At 37.4% G+C, this 20,291-nt stretch overlaps 1 protein-coding gene across 1 annotated transcript; it reads left to right on the top strand.

Moving 5' to 3' along the window:
• The first annotated feature begins 483 nt into the window (after positions 1-483).
• On the top strand, positions 484-9,022 carry pttg1ipb (PTTG1 interacting protein b). The gene is made up of 7 exons (XM_062070703.1): positions 484-656; positions 1,128-1,186; positions 3,235-3,343; positions 6,472-6,577; positions 6,778-6,852; positions 8,169-8,215; positions 8,387-9,022. Exons 1-7 carry the CDS (start codon positions 533-535, stop codon positions 8,431-8,433), a joined length of 567 nt encoding a protein of 188 aa, XP_061926687.1. The 5' UTR covers positions 484-532; the 3' UTR covers positions 8,434-9,022.
• The last annotated feature ends 11,269 nt before the right edge of the window (positions 9,023-20,291 follow it).

The raw sequence follows: 20,291 nt of genomic DNA, 5'->3' as shown, positions 1-20,291 counted from the left end.
TGTTCTGGTCAATAGGGAGCATTTACAGGTAAAACCGGTTCGGGCATCTGGTCAGGATGCCACCCGGACGCCTCCCTGGGGAGGTGTTCAGGGCACGTCAGACCTGTAGGAAGCCACAGAGAAGACCCAGGACACGTTGGGAAGACTATGTCCCCAGGCTGGCCTTGGAACGCCTCTGGATCCCCCGGGAGGAGCTGGACGAAGTGGCTGGGGAGAGGGAAGTCTGAGCCTCTCTGCTTAGGCTGCTGCCCCCGCGACCCGACCTCGGATAAGCGGAAGCAAATGGATGGATGGATTGTTTATTTTATTCGTTTTTGTACTTATTTTGATTATTATTTCTTGATTGTTTGTAAATGTTGCAGTTTATAAATAAAGGTTTATCAAATAAAATTAATTTAAAAAAATGTCAATAAAAAAATATTAAAGGCTTTTGACGATACGCGGATGTAGCGCTTTGATGACGTCACGTCGGCGCTCGATGACGTCACCCCGCCCTCCTGCCTGAAACGGCATCAACAGATGAGTTGACTCAATGATTATTTTATTCCGTCTCTGCTCCACTTCGACAATGTTTGCCTTCCTCGGTGTCCTTCTTTTCTTCTCCCTCCGCCTGGTCGTCACCGAGGCGCAGACTTCGACGCCTTCTGCCGCTCCGAGTGAGTTTTTTGGAGATAGTTTTTGCGTGGTTTGTTGCCGTGTTTTGTGTGCGTCACGTGACATGCTAAACGCCTTTTTATTTTTCAAATCTGTGTGCTAGCATGTTAGCTTCCTTCAAAGTTCCAGCGTTAATAACGACTGTTTTTAGAAATAAAACATGTTTATAAGACGTGTCACGAGTTTCACGTACTATAAAGAACGTACAACAAAAGTGGGCTTTGTACTTATCGCAAGGAATGATGCAAAGTAAGTCGTGTTAAAGCACTTGTGGAAACTCATTTTTAAAATAGGAGGGTTTTACTTTTTGACAGCTTCTTTTAAACTGCGTAAAAGTTCCATATTTGTGTGGAATATTATGTTCAGCCCAGCCCCAATTATCCTCCCATGACTCTTTTAGTAATCATATGACCCAGTTACAAACTGCTGGACAAAAACCTACCTAACTAACTGAACTCTTTGTGATAAATCAGTTGCATCTTGTGCCGCCAAGTCCAACACCAGCTGTGAAGAATGTCTGCAGAATGTCAATGTAAGTCTCCCAATATACCGTACTGTACACAGCAACAATTGTTTATTATTGTGTATATTAGGAAAATATGTTTGTGGTGGTGGGTTTTGTCTAATTGGATATTTTATGATATTTTCTTTATTGTGGATGGCTACCAAAAGTGCCTTATTGCAGTGAAACTTGCCAAGGGACATGTAACCAAATATTAACATTGCTGTATGTATACTTTTGACCCAGCAGATTTCGTCACATTTTCAGTAGACCCATAATAAATTCATAAAAGAACCAAACTTCATGAATGTTTTTTGTGACCAACAAGTATGTACTCCAATCACTGTATCACAAAAAAATAAGAGTTGTAGAAATTACTGGAAACTCAAGACAGCCATGACATTATGTTCCTTACAAGTGTATGTAAACATTTGACCAAATATATATATATACATTTTTCATTTATTTATTTATTTTAATTTTTTTTTTTTTAACTTTTATAATAAAACCTTTCAAAACAGGTTACAGGTTACAAAAGCTCCACTTCGATGCTGACATGTGACATAAGCGCAAAGATGGCCTAAAAAATATATTTTTTTATTTGATTTTTAAATGTATTTTTTATACCTTTTAAAAAATATATATATATATATATTTGAATCAGAATAAATAAGATTCGAATTTAAATCTTTTTTTTTTTCAACATCAGCGTGCATATACAAACATATATATATATATATATATATATATATATATATATATATATATATATATATATATATATATATATATATATATATATATATATATATATATATATATATATATATATATATTAGGGCTGCAACAACTAATCGATTAAAATCGATTATAAAAATAGTTGCCGATTAATTTAGTCCTCGATTCGTTGGATCTATGCTATGCGCATGCGCAGAGGCTTTTTTTTTTTTTAAATTTAAAAAAAGTATTTTTATTTATTTTTTTAAATAAACCTTTATTTATAAACTGCAACATGTACAAACAGCTGAGAAACAATAATCAAAATAACTATGGTGCCAGTATGCTGGGTTTTTTCAATAAAATACTGGAAAGGACAGAAATGTAATTTGTCTCTTTTATCCGATTATTAATCGATTAATCGAAGTAATAATCAACAGATTAATCAAATATCAAATTAATCGTTAGTTGCAGCCCTAATATATATATATATATATATATATATATATATATATATATATATATATATATATATATATATATATGCAGTTGTAAAGGCATGCTACTAACACATACCCCCAATGTGTTGGAATGTATAGGAAATATGGTATTATTTATATTGAGTCATTTGAGTAATCTATTCTAATGTGTGTGTGTGTATATATATATATATATATATATGTCTGTGTGTATATATATATGTCTGTGTGTATATATATATATATGTGTGTGTGTGTATATGTATATATATATATGTGTATATATATATGTATGTATGTGTGTGTATATATATATATATGTATAATATATATATATGTATAATATATATATATATATATACACATACATATATACATACACATACATATATACATACACACATATACACATACATACACACATATATATACATATATTTATATACATACATACATATATATATATATATATTATGTATGTATGTATATAAATATATGTATATATATGTGTGTGTATATATGTATGTATGTATGTATATAAATATATGTATATATATGTGTGTGTATATATGTGTTTATGTATGTGTATATATGTGTTTATGTATATATGTATGTGTATGTATATATACAGGTATATATATATATCCTTTCCATCCTTACACTTTCCATCATTGTAACTGAGCTACTGTGTTGAACAATTTCCCTTGTGGATCATTAAAGTTTGTCTAAGTCTAATATTATTGTCATGTTTACATTAAGCATTTTTATTCCGGTTGGGCTTTCAATCCGATTAAATATGTCCATGTGCACATAGCTATTGCGAGATACTGTAATACGTGTGGATTTTTTAAAATATCTTGAATGTGTGTTTTTTTGTTGCAGTGTTTGTGGTGTTTACCAACCAAGCAATGTGTGGACTACCCAGTGAAGAGCGTGCTGCCTCCAAGCAGTGTGTGTCCACTCAAGGAAGCACGATGGGGTTTATGTTGGGGTAAGTACAGTAATGTCAAATATACGTTTATACATGAAATAATGTACTTTTACATGTGTTAACCCGTAGCATTATTTTTAGCCTCAAAAAACTAAGATTTAAACATCCACCGTTTCCAAAGTCCACATTTTTTGTGACTTTAGAAGCATCCCCCCCCCCCAAGAATTAGAACACACCTCCAAGTCCGCCAGAGAGATGTCCACACAATGTTGCAGAGACATGTCTGCCGAGACAGCAGGGCTATTCAACTGGTAGCCCGGGAAGGACACCAAAGTCCAGTTCAAAACTTGGTAGACACATTTTTTGGCAGCAAATTCCTACAAAGACGAGTGTTCCTGTTTTCTAAAGGAACCTGGACCATTGTAAACACATTGGCAGATTCTTGTATTGACATTTTAAACTTGCTAGCAAACAGAGAACACTGGGGGCGTTCCTCAGGGCACCCATTTCGGTCCTCTCATTTTTTGCAGTAACAAATTGTTTCCGTAATGTGATTTTTGTAACTAAGATATTGCTGTAATTTATTTCAGATGCAGTCAGTAGTCATTTGTTCAACTTTTTTAGTAGTGTTCCTTAAGGTTCCACTTGATGTACTCTTTTTAAAACATTATTTAATTTTTTTAAAAATATTTTAATCATATGAATTGTTTTAAGTAGACTGTCGATTTTACAGAAAAAACTTTACATTTCCAAAATTTTACCGTAAAATTGTGTTGTTGTTTTTTTACAACATTTTCCGGTAAATGGAAAAACAGTACCACTGTTTTTTGGGGGGTTTCACGGAAAAAACTGGTAGCTTAGTTGCCAGAATTTTTGTGTTAAATCTACATTGGTTTTTACAACATTATATTGTTAATGGAAAAACAGTACAAGTTATTTTCTTATTCTGGCAACTTAGCTGCCAGTTTTTCTACCGTAAAAACAAATATACCGTCTTTCCATTTACATTAATACACCGTTAAAAACAAAGATTTTACAGTAAAAATGTGGCAGCTCAGTCAACAGAATTTTAACGCAAAAAAATAGTAGTTTTCTTCAATTTACAGTAATATGCTGTAAAGAACACCGTAAAATGTGTGTGGCAATCATTGGTACTTTAACTTTAAATGTATTGTCATTTTTATTAATGTGACGGATAGTTTGCTATAAAACCAAGCAAATATTTAAGTATTTAATTTTATTTATTTTTTGGAAAGTTTGCTAATATACTGTAATATTTGTTGCAATAATGGATACTATTAAAGTTTAAAAGGCATGCAATTTCAAGCAGTACACATATTTTTTCTGTCAAAATGAAAAAAATTATTACATTTAGTGAGAAAATATTAAGTACTTTATTGACACATCATTTCCAGGTGTTTGCGGGCCAGATAAAATGATGTTGTGGGCCAGATCTGGTCCCCAGGCCTTGAGTTTGACACCTCTGCTTTAGAGATATACGGATATGGTGTGGAGATGGTGTCAACATTTACATTTCTGGGCAACAAACTAAATAATGCACTAAAAACTGGCCTGTGAAATACACTTTACTATCTTTTTAACACATTTTTACTACCTTTTTAATACATTTTACTGTCTTTTTTTCTACCGTAAAAACAAATGTATCGTCTTTCTATTTACAGTAATAGACCGTTAAAAACAAGATTTTACAGTAAAAATATGGCAGATCAGTCAACAGAATTTTTACGCAAAAAAATTGTAGTTTTCTTCAATTTACAGTAGTATGCTGTAAAGAACACCGAACACCGTAAAAATATTGTCATTTTTATTAATGGGATGGATAGTTTGCTATAAAATCATAAGTCAAGCAGATATTTAAGTACCGGTATTTATTTTTATTTATACAAACATTTTTTGGAAAGTTAGCTGATATACTGTAATATTTGTTGCAATAATGGATACTATTAAAGTTTAAAAGGCATGCAATTTCAAGCAGTACATATATTTTTTCTGTCAAAATGAAAACAAATTTTTTTTTACATTTAGTGAGAAAATATTAAGTACTTTATTGACACATCATTTCCAGGTGTTTGCAGGCCAGATAAAATGATGTCGCGGGACAGATCTGGCCCCCAGGCCTTGAGTTTGACACCTCTGCTTTAGAGATATACTGGGGTGGTGTGGAGATGGTGTCAACATTTACATTTCTGGGCAACAAACTAAATCATGCACTAAAAACTGGCCTGTGAAATACAATTTACTATCTTTTTAACACATTTTTACTACCTTTTTAATACATTTTACTGTCTTTTTTTCTACCGTAAAAACAAATGTACCATCTTTCCATTTACAGTAATAGACCGTTAAAAACAAAGATTTTACAGTAAAAATGTAGCAGCTCGGTCAACCGAATTTTTACGCAAAAAAATGGTAGTTTTCTTCAATTTACAGTAATATGCTGTAAAGAACACCGTAAAATGTATTGTCATTTTTATTAATGTGATGGATAGTTTGCTATAAAACCATAAGTTAAGCAGATATTTAAGTATTTATTTTTATTTAGACAAACATTTTTTTGGAAAGTTTGCTAATATACTGTAATATTTGTTGCAATAATGGATACTATTAAAGTTTAAAAGGCATGCAATTTCAAGCAGTACATATATTTTTTCTGTCAAAATGAAAACAATTTTTTTTTACATTTAGTGAGAAAATATTAAGTACTTTATTGACACATCATTTCCAGGTGTTTGCGGGCCAGATAAAATGATATCGCGGGCCAGATCTGGCCCCCAGGCCTTGAGTTTGACACCTCTGCTTTAGAGATATATGGGGATGGTGTGGAGATGGTGTCAACATTTACATTTCTGGGCAACAAACTAAATCATGCACTAAAAACTCGCCTGTGAAATACACTTTACTATCTTTTTAACACATTTTTACTACCTTTTTAACACATTTTACTGTCTTTTTCATCATTTGAGCTTGTGAGTTCAGTTCAAAAACTTGTAAGGCATTCACGTTTTTGCAGCAAATTCTTCAAAAACACTAACATGCCATCATATATTAATTATCTTTATTACTTTTACATCTTCTGAATAAATTATACTTCTTAACTCTTAAGGTTGATCAACCAAGTCACACTGAAGGGTTTACACACTTTTGATTCAGTTTCCTTTGGCTTGTAGTCAACTTCCAGATTTTGATCATCACACTGTCAGTGATTGCTGGTGTCCTCCTCATCGCCTTGTTGGCGTGCTGCATGTGCTGCTGCTGCAGGCGTCGAAGAACCAGGTGAGCGTGGAGTCACATGACTGTCGGCGTGGGGGGTGGGAGGGGGGCAGAGCAGGGAACACAATAGCTGATTATTGTTCCAGGCTGATACGGATGTCTCCAAAGTCCTACAGCAATTTCACTGCGGCTTCGCTTGCCTTGCAGTTTTTGTTTATTTTCACGTTCTCCACACATAAACAAGTATTTTTATTATGTTTTAGAAACGACGACGACGATGATGATGATATTAGAGAAGCGCAACAAACCCATGCAAGGAACTCCCGTCAAAAAGAAAGGTAACCATATTAGTGTTACCAGTCCCTTTTAATGATATATATACACTATATTGCCAGAAGTATTTGGCCACCCATCCAAATGATGAGAATTAGGTGTCCGAATCACTTGGTGTATAAAATCAAGCACTTAGGCATGGAGACTGTTTCTACAAACATTTGTGAAAGAATGGGCCGCTCTCAGGAGCTCAGTGATTTCCAACGTGGAACTGTCATAGGATGCCACCTGTGCAACAAATCCAGTCATGAAATTTCCTTGCTCCTAAATATTCCAAAGTCAACTTTCGGCTTTATTGTAAGAAAATGGAAGAGTTTGGGAACGACATCAACTCAGCCACCAAGTGGTAAACTGACAGAGAGGGGTCAGCGGATGCTGAAGCGCGTAGTGCAAAGAGGTCGCCGACTTTCTGCACAGTCAGTTGATACAGAGCTCCAAACTTCATGTGACGATTCCAATTAGCCCACGTACAGTACGCAGAGAGCTTCACGGAATGGGTTTCCATGGCCGAGCAGCTGCATCTAAGCCGTACATCACCAAGTCCAATGCAAAGCGTGGGATGCAGTGGTGTAAAGCACGTCGCCACTGGACTCTAGAGCAGTGGAGACGCCTTCTCTGGAGTGATGAATCACGCTTTTCCATCTGGCAATCTGATGGACGAGTCTGGGTTTGGAGGTTGCCAAGAGAACGCTACATTTCGGACTGCATTGTGCCGAGTGTGAAATTTGGTGGAGGAGGAATTATGGTGTGGGGTTGTTTTCAGGAGTTGGGCTTGGCCCCTTAGTTCCAGTGAAAGGAACTTTGAATGATCCAGGATACCAAAACATTTTGGACAATTCCATGCTCCCAACCTTGTTTGGAGCGGGCCCCTTCCTCTTCCAACATGACAGTGCACAAAGCAAAGTGCATAAAGACATGGATGACAGAGTCTGGTGTGGATGAACTTGACTGGCTTGCACAGAGTCCTGACCTGAACCCGAGAGAACACCTTTGGGATGATTTAGAACGGAGACTGAGAGCCAGGCCTTCTCGACCAACATCAGTGTGTGACCTCACCAATGCGCTTTTGGAAGAATGGTGGAAAATTCCTATAAACACACTCCGCAACCTTGTGGACAGCCTTCCCAGAAGAGCTGAAGCTGTAATAGCTGCAAAAGGTGGACCGACATCATATTGAACCCTATGGGTTAGGAATGGGATGGCACTTAAAGTTCATATGTGAGTCAAGGCAGGTGGCCAAATACTTTTGGCAATTTAGTGTATCTTTTAGAAGCACACATGCAAGAGTTTGACCTGTTTTTCACACTTTTTGCTTATTCAGAAGAATGGAAATGCAGCTGAGGCATGATAAGATAAGGCAGAAATATGGTGAGGCACTATTTTACAGTATTTTTACGTCATTATAAATGTAACAATATACTTAGAAAAAAATGCAAGGATAACAGAAACAAAGAGCCCTGGGCTGCCATCTACTGGTGTGAACTCGCTACTACCTGCATATGAATACATTGAATTTTACCTTTTTTCCCCCCTCTACAGGTCTTACAAAGGATAATCCCTACTCACGCATTGATGACAAGAAATAAGTACTGTGATTTTTCAAAAAGTGGCCATTTACACAACTGCAGAAAGTAGCATGCATCTATTTATTTGAGGGCAGGCGTTTGATCAAGTGGATGACTGCAAATTGAATTGTGTCTACAATAATGGAGGCCACTTTTTGAGAATGTACTGTCATAGCTCTGATTGGTCCAAATGTTGCCATAATACCAAGTACATTCCTGTGTACATGTAAGCTAAATTGTGAGCTTTAAATTCTATTTTACAGTGTTTGCCAAAAACGTCAGTAAGATGTTACTTGACTGTTTGCAGTATTTGCGCTCCTACAATGTTATATATTTTACATTCATTGATTGCATTAAAGTATTGCTAACTGGTACTTTACCACACTCCACATCAAATGCAATATTTCCACCTTGCTCATGTTTACGCAGCCTTTTACTAACGAGGTCGTTTGCTGCACGTCAGTATGACAGTACACAAATGTAGCGTGTTTTGCAAAATGATTGCAATTCCGCAACTAACTGTTTTTAAATGTTTGAAACATTGAAATTGTTTACAATGTTGGTCCAACGCATTTTGTAATTGCTCATGTTAAAAAATTAAATGATCCAAAAATGTGATATGCTTTTTTAAATTTTTGCATGATGGTTTGTTTCAATAACAGTAGGATCTTTGACTATATTTGGTGCAGATACAGCAGTATGCCCTTGAAACTTGACTCATGTTACCATTTTAACTGGTATTGTTAAGTCTTTTAAAAACAGCTAGGTAAAATGGCCTGTAGAACAATTTATACAGTCATGGTCAAAAGTTTACATACACTTGTAAACTGCATGTCTTTGGAAGTGGGAGGAAGCCGGAGTACCGAAGGGAACCCACGCAGTCACGTGGAGAACTTGCAAACTCCACACAGAAAGACCCACAATACACAAAACAGATACACATAAATGTCAAGAACCCAACCACAAACCGAGCCGTCATAGCTTTGTAGACTGTTATAATTCTTGAAAGTCTTTAAAAGTAATAAGTAGTTCACAAAGTCTGGGTATTAGACATCGGGGAAGATGTCGTGGTCTCTGCTCCACTCAGACTTGTCGATCTTGTACGGATCCTTGCATCCGATTAATGCAGTTTGCTCCTTATAATGACGAAGGGACTTCTTATCTAATGACTCACAGTATTTCCATCGTTTCACAGCCGGTGCAATGTTATTTTCCACTGAATAGTTCGGAAATATTACGTGTAGCACTGTCGTGAACCATGACGCTTGCTCTTCAAAATGGATTCTGGCATGTACTTCCGAGAGACAACTAAAAAAAACTTCTTCTTTGGGTTGCTTGTGACTTCACATCCGTTTTGGTTCCTCGCGGCTTAAATTCACACGATGGTCAAGCAGTTGAGCGTAGCATTAAAACAAGTGAGAGTGAGTGTAGAGTTTGAGCAGAAAATGTCGTATTGCTGTTCTGTTCTTGGGTGTTCCGGTTGTTCAAATAGAGAAATAGGAAAGAGCTGTCATAGAGTCCTCAAATAATTGGTTCATAAAGGTAATAAAGTCAGGGGAAAAAACGAAAGTGCGTTGAAGGAAATGGCTCTTAAAAATCGTAGCTGCTTGTGCATCGTTCTAACATGAATAGTAGAGTGAAGACACAATGAAACCCTCAGGTGGTCTCGACCCCTATTTGAGAAACATTGAGCTACGAAATTTCAGGAAGAAGTTTTCTGTAATGCAAAAACATCTTTGGATGAGAGTTTAGTCCTTGCCACCTTGGTCTTTGCATGATTTTCTCTGACATCTGCCTATCCCCATATTTTCTTAGAGATGTTTGTTGTGAAATTCTGTTTTAGACAAGTGGCGCCTAGCTGCTAGCTAGCTAGCTAGCCATGTCTTAATGCACCTCTTCCCGAGGGCGTTTCAGTGTTATAACTTCACCTTTATCATTAGTTTTTTAAGCCAAAATGCGTTTGTTCTCCCTTTTCTGTCTACACACTGTTTCTGCTTGTAAGTACTCTGTGATTATGCGCTGCCGAACATGCTCCAATGCTCGTAAAACCAACAATGACACCACGTGACGACGACGGGGGTGCGGTGGGGTCGGGGACTGGTACTTTTTAGAGGCGGTATAGTACCGAATATGATTCATTAATATCGCGGTACTAAACTAATACCGGTATACCGTACAACCTTACCATGTACGAGCCAGTCTGCCCCACAACAAGAGGATAGAGAAAAAGTAGATTGACTACAGCATCAGACTACAATGCACTTTGGCTCAATTCATGCCATATATAGTTAATCAGCTGACGTCACACTTGGGAAAACCGTCTCCAAATTTAAAACAGCTTGTTTACCGGAGATATAAAGGAAGGCAATATTGTTTTATAAATATCTTTGCTATGCCTCCACGGTTTGATTTCAAATTTCCGCCTTTGCTTTATTTTTGCCAGCATGTTCCGGTTCTTGGTAGGTCACTTTCCATATGCTTCCTAAAGTCCATGAACTGTTTTTCACTGGTCGGTTAAACTCTATGCTGTCTCCCACCTACGGAATCCAGGAACTTAGGATGGTAACAGCAAAGAAAGACCACCCATGCACTGCTTGAAGACAGCAAGTCTTTCTCGGACCATCTGGTGCAGACATCTTCCCAAGTACAGTAGAAGCCGTCATACCAATTTGTGAACACAATTCAGGACTTTTTATACTCCCCTCCCAATCCAATCCACTTTATTTATATAGCACATTTACACAACAAGAATGTTTCCAAAGTGCTGCACAGCCATGTTAAAAACAATATTATGCTACACCAATGACTGAATAAAAACAAAGAATAAATGAATAGAAAACCAATACAGAGACAATATAAAAAATAAATATGATTAAAAACTATTTTTAAAGGGTAAAACCAATTAAAACAGTAAAATAGACATCAAAATGTATCAAAAACACACAGGACAACAGAGGACAGAAGACCACACAACTCACGTAGTGTTAAAAGCCAAAGAATAAAAGTGGGTCTTAAGATGAGACTTAAAACACTCCACTGTGGAAGCAGTTTGAACATGGAGGGGCAGAGTGTTCCAGAGTTTACCCCGTCTCTATTCTCAATTGTTGTCATTTGGCATTCATTTGGTCTTATGGTTCTAAGGACCTTAGCCAGCGATTCACCAATGAGCTTAACTGATATGAAGTAGCGGTCAAAGTACAGGTGACGTCCTGTGGCAACAGTGTCAACCACGCATACAACTCCTGCTGCCCCACTTCACACTACAAATTAATCCTTCCCTTGATATAAAGTACTTCAAAGTCCAACATCGGACCGCCTGGTAAAGCCTGCTTGAAATTGCCTGACATGACAGTAAATGGTATTATTTGCTCATCGATGAAGACTTTTCCTCCTATTTATTTTTATTTTTGACTTGATGGCCCAAAACGTGCTATTTCTATGAAGCCAGATTAAACCTCCTGACAGTAGCACATGTAATCTATAATGGGGAGAACCCCCCACAAATATATACACACTATCGAACCTATCATCCATTTATCTACAAACCCAAAAAAACTGAAGTTGGCACGTTGTGTAAATGGTCAATAAAAACAGAATGAAATGATTTGCAAATCCTTTTCAATTTATATTCAATTGAATAGACTGCAAAGACAAGATACTTAATGTTCCAACTTGAAAACTTTTGTTATTTTTTGCAAATATTAGCTCGTTTGGAATTTGATGCCTGCAACATGTTTCAAAAAAGCTGGCACAAGTGGCAAAAAAGACTGAAAAAGTTGAGGAAGGCTCATCAAACACTTATTTGGAACATCCCACAGGTGAACAGGCTAATTGGGAACAGGTGGGTGCCATGATTGGGTATAAAAGCAGCTTCCATGAAATGCTCAGTCATTCACAAACAAGAATGAGGCGAGGGTCACCACTTTGTCAACAAATGCGTGAGTAAATTGTCAAACAGTTTAAGAACAATATTTCTCAACGAGCTATTGCAAGGAATTTAGGGATTTCCCCATCTATGGTCCGTAATATCATCAAAAGGTTCGGAGAATCTGGAGAAATCACTGCATGTAAGCGATGATATTGCGGACCTTCGATCCCCCAGGTGGTACTGCATCAAAAAGCGACATCGGTGTGTAAAGGATATCACCACATGGGCTCAGGAACACTTCAGAAAACCACTGTCAGTAACTACAATTCGTCGCTACATCTGTAAGTGCAAGTTAAAACTCTACTGTGCAAAGCGAAAGCCATTTATCAACAACACCCAGAAAAATGTAATGGTGGTTCTTTGGTCGAAATGTTGCATAGATTTTGTTTTACAGACCATCTTGAAGCCGCCTTCTGACCGTCTCTTCAGGATGCGCCGTTTTGCGGGCGGTCTTATTTACGTGTCTACACTCCAACAGAGTATTCTTGCCATCTTTGTTGTCGTTTTTAGTGTTTCCATAGCGAGTTTACTGACATAAGTGCTACTTTGTATTACAAATGGCAACAGCAGAGAATGCATGTCCATGTACTAGTGTTGTCCCGATACCAATATTTTGGTACCGGTACCAAAATGTATTTCGATACTTTTCTAATTAAAGGGGACCACAAGTTCGCATTATTGGCTTTATTTTAACAAAAAAATCTTAGGGTACATTAAACACATGTTTCTTATTGCCAGAGGTGGGACCAAGTCATTGCTTTGCAAGTCACAAGTAAGTCTCAAGTCTTTGCCCTCAAGTCTCGAGTCAAGTCCCGAGTCAAGACAGGCAAGTCCCGAGTCAAGTCCAAAGTCAAGACTGGAAAGTCTCAAGTCAAGTCACAAGTCCTGCATTTTGAGTTTCGAGTCCTTTCAAGTCCTTTTGACCACAGACTAATATTTTTACACAGATTGTGTATGCTTTTAAACCGCTGTATTTATTTATTAAAACAAGTGCATTTGAAATAGCAGGAAAGAAAATAGTACTGACATTGCAATTCATAATAGCACTATTAACCAGTCATTTTAATAGTTTAAACAATTTTAAACATTTAACTCATTCCTTTACAGAATAAACCAATTTGCAAAAACAAGTGCAACTGTACTTATTTGTACAAAAGTGTTAACATTGTATTTCCATGGCATATTGCATTGTAACTAGTTCCACAGCAGTTTCTATTCTGTTCTTACCTTATCTCATTGATCTCATCTCATACTGTATGTGTGTTGATGTGTGCGTACACATGAAAAACATAACAAATACATGAACATAACAATGAACAGAGTTGTACTTTTTAGATGTCAGGGCCCTATGCAATATGTACACATATTCTTAATATGGTATATATTTTAACTGACCTTTATTTGACTATGTTTGTCTTTTTGTAGGTGGCTAAAATACGCGGTGCTGCTGACCGCCGTCTAACGTTATGTTACTGTGTGTGATACATTGACTAACGTAACGTTATGTATAGGTACCTCATGCAACCCTGCTTAAAAAATCACTTGACAAAAAGTATGAATAAGGTAGCAAACTGCAGTGGACGCAACATATTGCCGTGTTTGAAATGACGTTATAACCATAAACATCTTATATGTAGACGCAATATTGGTTGCTGTGACGCGAGCAATTTGCATCTTGAAGTGGTGATGAGGAGCCGGCGAGCAGCCTAAACTGACAGTTGACAGGTAGAAAACAAAGATGCCGGGCTGGTGTTCAGCGTTTTCCTGCTCAAATGAGCGGACTGTTGAAAATAGGAATCGGGGGATTACTTTTCACAAGTAAGATTTAACATTAATGTACTATTGGTTGTATTTTATGAAAATAACATTACCACAGAGTTGAGAAGGAGCAACGATCTTCAATATTTGTACGTGAAAATCACAAATAAATCTTCTGGGGGAGGATGACGCCCCTACAGGGGTTTGGTTTACAAACTTTCTGCCCCACCTAAAACAAAATTCACCAGCCGCCATTGATTATAATGCATTCTCATTTTAGGCAAAATATAAGACAATACTTTCTTAACAGTATAATTGTAACCAGGAATAAGTCTTCAAGTAACAATATTCAAATACTAACATTGTTGGGTAAAACAGAATTTGGTTTTATTCTGAATCCAGTGAAAGAGATTGGTGGTTTTAGCTGATATAAAGACTTTCAGGTGTTTATATATGTTTAAGTATTTGGCAGACGCTTTTATCCAAAGCGACATACATAAAAAATACATATATAACAATCACTGTAAACATGATCATTTAAGGGAAGAATGTAATACAAAATATCAATACAAAGTGTCACGACAGAATAAACTCTCTGCTGCTGCAGCAACAGAGATACGGTCTATAAGATATATAGATATCTAATGTATTCATACATTGTTTATGTAGCATGTATATATAACGTAATCATATTGTTTCTTCAATTTAAAAATAGCTGACCGTTTTTTCCCCCCTTCTCTGGGATTATATTCCCAGTTTTAATCTCGGACGTCTGGTCACTTATAGCGTATAAGAATATTCTATTACTGTTAAGCAAACTATGAATAATAAAACATGTGTCCGTTATCATAGCTACACGTATGACAAAAAAGCGCGTGAAAATGAGTGGTATTCAGTGAGGTAAAATGAATTAAATGCGTTGACAGTTCATTGCTCCTGCCAAATGAATTGCACTGAGTGGAGCGGATCACCACTCCAAGATGGCGGCCCCGCGTCTCGTCTGCGCCAGTAGGCAGTAGCGCTCGATGCTGTGTACCCTTATAAGATGTCTAAGGTTATAACGTTAGCAGTGAGTTTACAGCCTCACTGATTTAACTACACAGCAAATAAAAGTCATGTTACTTAGCCAATAAACGTTATCTTACATTCAAAACTTACCCTTCTTTGTGCAACTTCAAATCGAGCAAGACACTTCACCCTTTCTCCTGATGGGTGATTGATTGAAACTTTTATTAGTAGATTGCACAGTACAGTACATATTCCGTACAATTGACCACTAAAACTAAGTTTTTCAACTTGTTTAAGTCGGGGTCCACGTTAATTAATTCATGGGTGGATGTGGAAATAGTGTCAAAGCGCTTTGAGTACCTTGAAGGTAGAAAAGCGCTATACAAGTATAACCCATTTACCATTTAAGCAGGACAAAAAGGTCTGTTTAAGTTAAAGTTAAAGTACCAATGATTGTCACACACACACTAGGTGTGGCGAAATTATTCTCTGCATTTGACCCATCACCCTTGATCACCCCCTGGGAGGTGAGGGGAGCAGTGAGCAGCAGTGGTGGCTGCGCCCGGGAATCATTTTTGGTGATTTAACCCCCAATTCCAACCCTTAATGTTGAGTGCCAAGCAGGGAGGTAATGGGTCCCATTTTTATAGTCTTTGGTATGACTCGGCCGGGGTTTGAACTCACAACCTACCGATCTCAGGGCGGACACTCCAACCCAGGGGTCGGGAACCTTTTTGGCTGAGAGCCATGGAAGTCAAATATTTTAAAATGTATTTCCGTGAGAGCCATATAATATTTTTTAACACTGAATACAACTAAGTGTGTTTTTAGGGTATAATAAGTCTCTTATTCTTTTTAATGACATTGTTATTCTGAAGCTAGCCAATAAGAAATAAAATACTTCTTACCATTAATGTGACTTCTTGAACAGGTGTGGTAGGAAACGGATGGATGGATTAAAATGCATGAGAATGTTTTATATTTTGTACGTTATTTTTAACACTTTGATTACCAGCTGAATTATTTATTACTTATCGTGTTAAGCAATGTCAGCTAAGATTTATCTGAGAGCCAGATCTGGCTCGAGAGCAGTGGTTCTTAACCTTGTTGGAGGTACCGAACCCCACCAGTTTCATATGCGCATTCACCGAACCCTTCTTTAGTGAAAACCAAAACGTTGTTTCTTTTCAAATTCAAGACAAAGTTATGTGTTTTTGGTAACACTTTAGTATGGGGAAAATATTCTAAGTAACAAAGACTTAATTTAGAGTTTTTTGGACACTAGGAGAACATATGTCTTGATGATACCAAGGCCTGGATGGCCCTAAACTTCTTAAATTTCAATGAAAAGAAGACAGAAGTAATAGTGTTTGGACCTAGTGGTACCTGTGAGCTCCCCCCTGTTGACTTTGGCCCCTTGGCTTTGCACGTTAAGCCCATGATCACCAACCTGGGCTTTCGTATTGACAGTGATTTTAAATTGGACCGTCAGATTGGCACAATGTAAGCCAGCTTTTTTTTTATTTACGTCAGCTGGCCAAGGTTAAAAACCTTCTTTCTAGGCAACAGTTAGAGACAGTAATCCATGCCTTTATCACATCTCGGCTGGATTACTGTAACTCTTTGTATTTTGGATTTAGTCAGTCCTCCCTCTCACGTCTGCAGCTGGTCCAAAATGCAGCTGCTCGACTTTTAACAAACACAAGAAAAAGAGAGCACATTACTCCTGTTTTAGCCTCCCTTCACTGGCTGCCTGTGTCTTTTAGAGTCCATTTTAAAATGATCTTACTCGTTTTTAAATCATTACGTGGTCTTGCCCCACCGTACCTCTCTGAGCTGCTCCATCTCTATGCCCCCACCCGGTCCCTCAGGTCAGCTGATCAGCTGATCCTGGAGGTACCCAAAACAAAGCGCAAGCTCAGAGGGGACAGAGCCTTCTCTGTTGCGGGTCCCAAACTCTGGAACGATCTCCCTCTCCATGTGAGACAGGCCCCTTCTTTGGCTATTTTTAAGACCCTTCTTAAAGGCCTACTGAAATGAAATGTTCGTATTTAAACGGGGATAGCAGGTCCATTCTATGTGTCGTACTTGATCATTTCGCGATATTGCCATATTTTTGCTGAAAGGATTTAGCAGAGAACATCGACGATAAAGTTCGCAACTTTTGGTCGCTGATAAAAAAGCCTTGCCTGTAGCGTGACGTCACAGGTTGTGGAGCTCCTCACATCTGCACATTGTTTACAATCACGGCCACCACCAGCGAGAGCGATTCGGACCGAGAAAGCGACGATTACCCCATTAATTTGAGCGAGGATGAAAGATTCGTGGATGAGGAAAGTGAGAGTAAAGGATTAGAGGGCAGTGGAAGCGATTCAGATAGGGAAGATGCTGTGAGAGGCGGGTGGGACCTGATATTCAGCTGGGAATGACTAAAACAGTAAATAAACACAAGACATATATATACTCTATTAGCCACAACACAACCAGGCTTATATTTAATATGACACAAATTAATCCGCATAACAAACACCTCCCCCCTCCCGTCCATACAACCCACCAATACAAATCAAACACCCGCACAACACACTCAATCCCACAGCCCAAAGTACCGTTCACCTCCGTAAAGTTCATACAGCACATATATTTCCCCAAAGTTACGTACGTGACATGCACATAGCGGCACGCACGTACGGGTAAGCGATCAAATGTTTGGAAGCCAAAGCTGCGTACTCACGGTAGCGCGTCTGCTATCCAACTCAAAGTCCTCCTGGTTGTGTTGCTGCAGCCGGCCGCTAATACACCGCTTCCCACCTACAAATTTCTTCTTTGCTGTCTTCATTGTTCATTAAACAAATTGCAAAAGATTCACCAACACAGATGTCCAGAATACTGTGGAATTTTGCGATGAAAACAGACGACTTACTAGCTGGCCACAATGGTGTCCCAATATGTCCGCACAATCCGTGACGTCACGCGCAAACGTCATCATACCGAGACGTTTTCAGTAGAATATTTCGCGGGAAATTTAAAATTGCACTTTACTAATTTAACCCGGCCGTTTTGGCATGTGTTGCAATGTTAAGATTTCATCATTGATATATAAACCATCAGACTGCGTGGTCGGTAGTAGTGGGTTTCAGTAGGCCTTTAAGACCTATTTTTATTCACTGGCTTTTAACCCAGCATGAGACTTTAAACTGTTTTTAGCTTTTAACTTTTTGAACTGTTTTTAACTTTTAAACTGTTTTTTATCTAACAAACTGTTCTTAGGGTAATTTATATTTGCTTTTAAATGTGTATTTTTATTTCTGTTTTAAATGTTATTTTTTAGTCTGTCCTTTGCCTCTATTTCTTTGTGGTGTACAGCCCTTTGTTTTTCAACGGTGCTTGTTTTTAAAGGGCTTTATAAATAAAGTTGGTATGGTATGGTATATTCTAAGTAACAAAGACTTAATTTAGAGTTATTTGGTTAGGGTTAGAGGGTTAATTAATAAGTACTTAATAATGACTAGTTAAGAGCCAATATGTTACTAATTTGCATGTTAATAAGCAACTAATTAATGGTGAATATGTTCCCCATACTAAAGTGTTACCATGTTTTATTACTGGTGCACAAAATGAACCGTGCATGAACATCACCTTGTTCAAAGAACAAAACCAACACAGCGCATAAACTCGACATGCTGCTCTTGTTTATGTTTTTTACACAACTGCAAATCAGTCAAATGTTGCCGTATCCGTAATACGCCGATAGGGAGAAGTTTTTATTTACACGATGAGTCGGGTGTGTCTTGACCTCCGCCGAACCCCTGAGCCCGACTCACCGAACCCCTAGGGTTCGATCGAACCCAGGTTAAGAACCACTGCTCTAGAGCCATAGGTTCCCTACCCCTGCTCTAACCACTAGGCCACTGAAATGGTGAAAGAATGTGTGAATGTGGAAATAGTGTCAAAGCGCTTTGAGTACCTTGAGGGTAGAAAAGCGCTATACAAGTATAACCCATTTACCATTTAAGCAGGACAAAAAGGTCTGTTTAAGACAGGGGTGCCCATTACGTAGATCGCGAGCTACCGGTTGATCGCGGAGGGTGTGTCAGTCAATCGCCAGCCAGGCATTAAAAAAAATAGTCCTAAAAATGAGCGATCATAAATCTTCACAATGACGTCACTTTCGTCACTTGATTGACATTCACGGCACCCGAGGGTCTTCTGAGATGACGCTGGCTGCTGCCAGCTCATTATTAAGAAAAAATTACCGACAGGAAGGCGAGAAACACTTTTTATTTCAACAGACTCTGGCGCCGTACCTGTCGTCCAAACTCCAAAGACCGACCGCACAGTTGCACAATAAAAGCGCTGCTCTATCCTGCCTGCGCTAACAAAATAAGAGTCTCAGAAAGCTGGCGTGCACAAGCTAGCAAGCTACGGAGTTTGCCGCCAATGTATTTCTTGTAAAGTGTATACAAAGGAGTACGGAAGCTGGACAAATAAGATGCCAAAAACCAACCACTTTCATGTGGTATTGGACAGAAAGGAGGACTTTTTTTCTCCTCCATTTGAAAATGCGGACGTTATCAGTACCACTGTCTGATTCCTATCAAAGCAAGTCATCAGAATCAGGTAATACACCAACTTATATTCTTGTCTTCATGAAAGAAAGGAATCTATATGTGTTAAACATGCTTGCATTATCTTTAAACACCTTTAACTTGTTAACAATATTAACTTTATGTGTTAAACATGCTTGTATTATCTTTAAACACCTTTAACTTGTAAACAATATTAACTATATGTGTTAAACACGCTTGTATTATCATTAAACACCTTAAACTTGTTAACAATATTAACTATTTGTGTTAAACATGCTTGTATTATCTTTAAACACCTTTAACTTATTAACAATATTAACTATATTTTAAACATTATTTATTTATTTAACATGCTTTTATTATCTTTAAAAATCTTTAACTTGTTAACAATATTAACTATATGTGCTAAACATTCTTGTATTATCATTAAACACCTTTAACTTGGTAACAATATTAACTATATGTATTAAACATGCTTGTATTATCATTAAACACCTTTAATTTATTAACAATATTAACTATATGTGTTAAACATGCTTGCATTATCATTAAACACCTTTAACTTGTTAACAAAAACATATCTTTCATAAATAAGA

Source organism: Entelurus aequoreus, linkage group LG14 (assembly GCF_033978785.1).
Source record: "Entelurus aequoreus isolate RoL-2023_Sb linkage group LG14, RoL_Eaeq_v1.1, whole genome shotgun sequence".
NCBI lineage: Eukaryota > Metazoa > Chordata > Actinopteri > Syngnathiformes > Syngnathidae > Entelurus > Entelurus aequoreus.
This window is presented reverse-complemented; position numbering and strand designations above follow the sequence as displayed.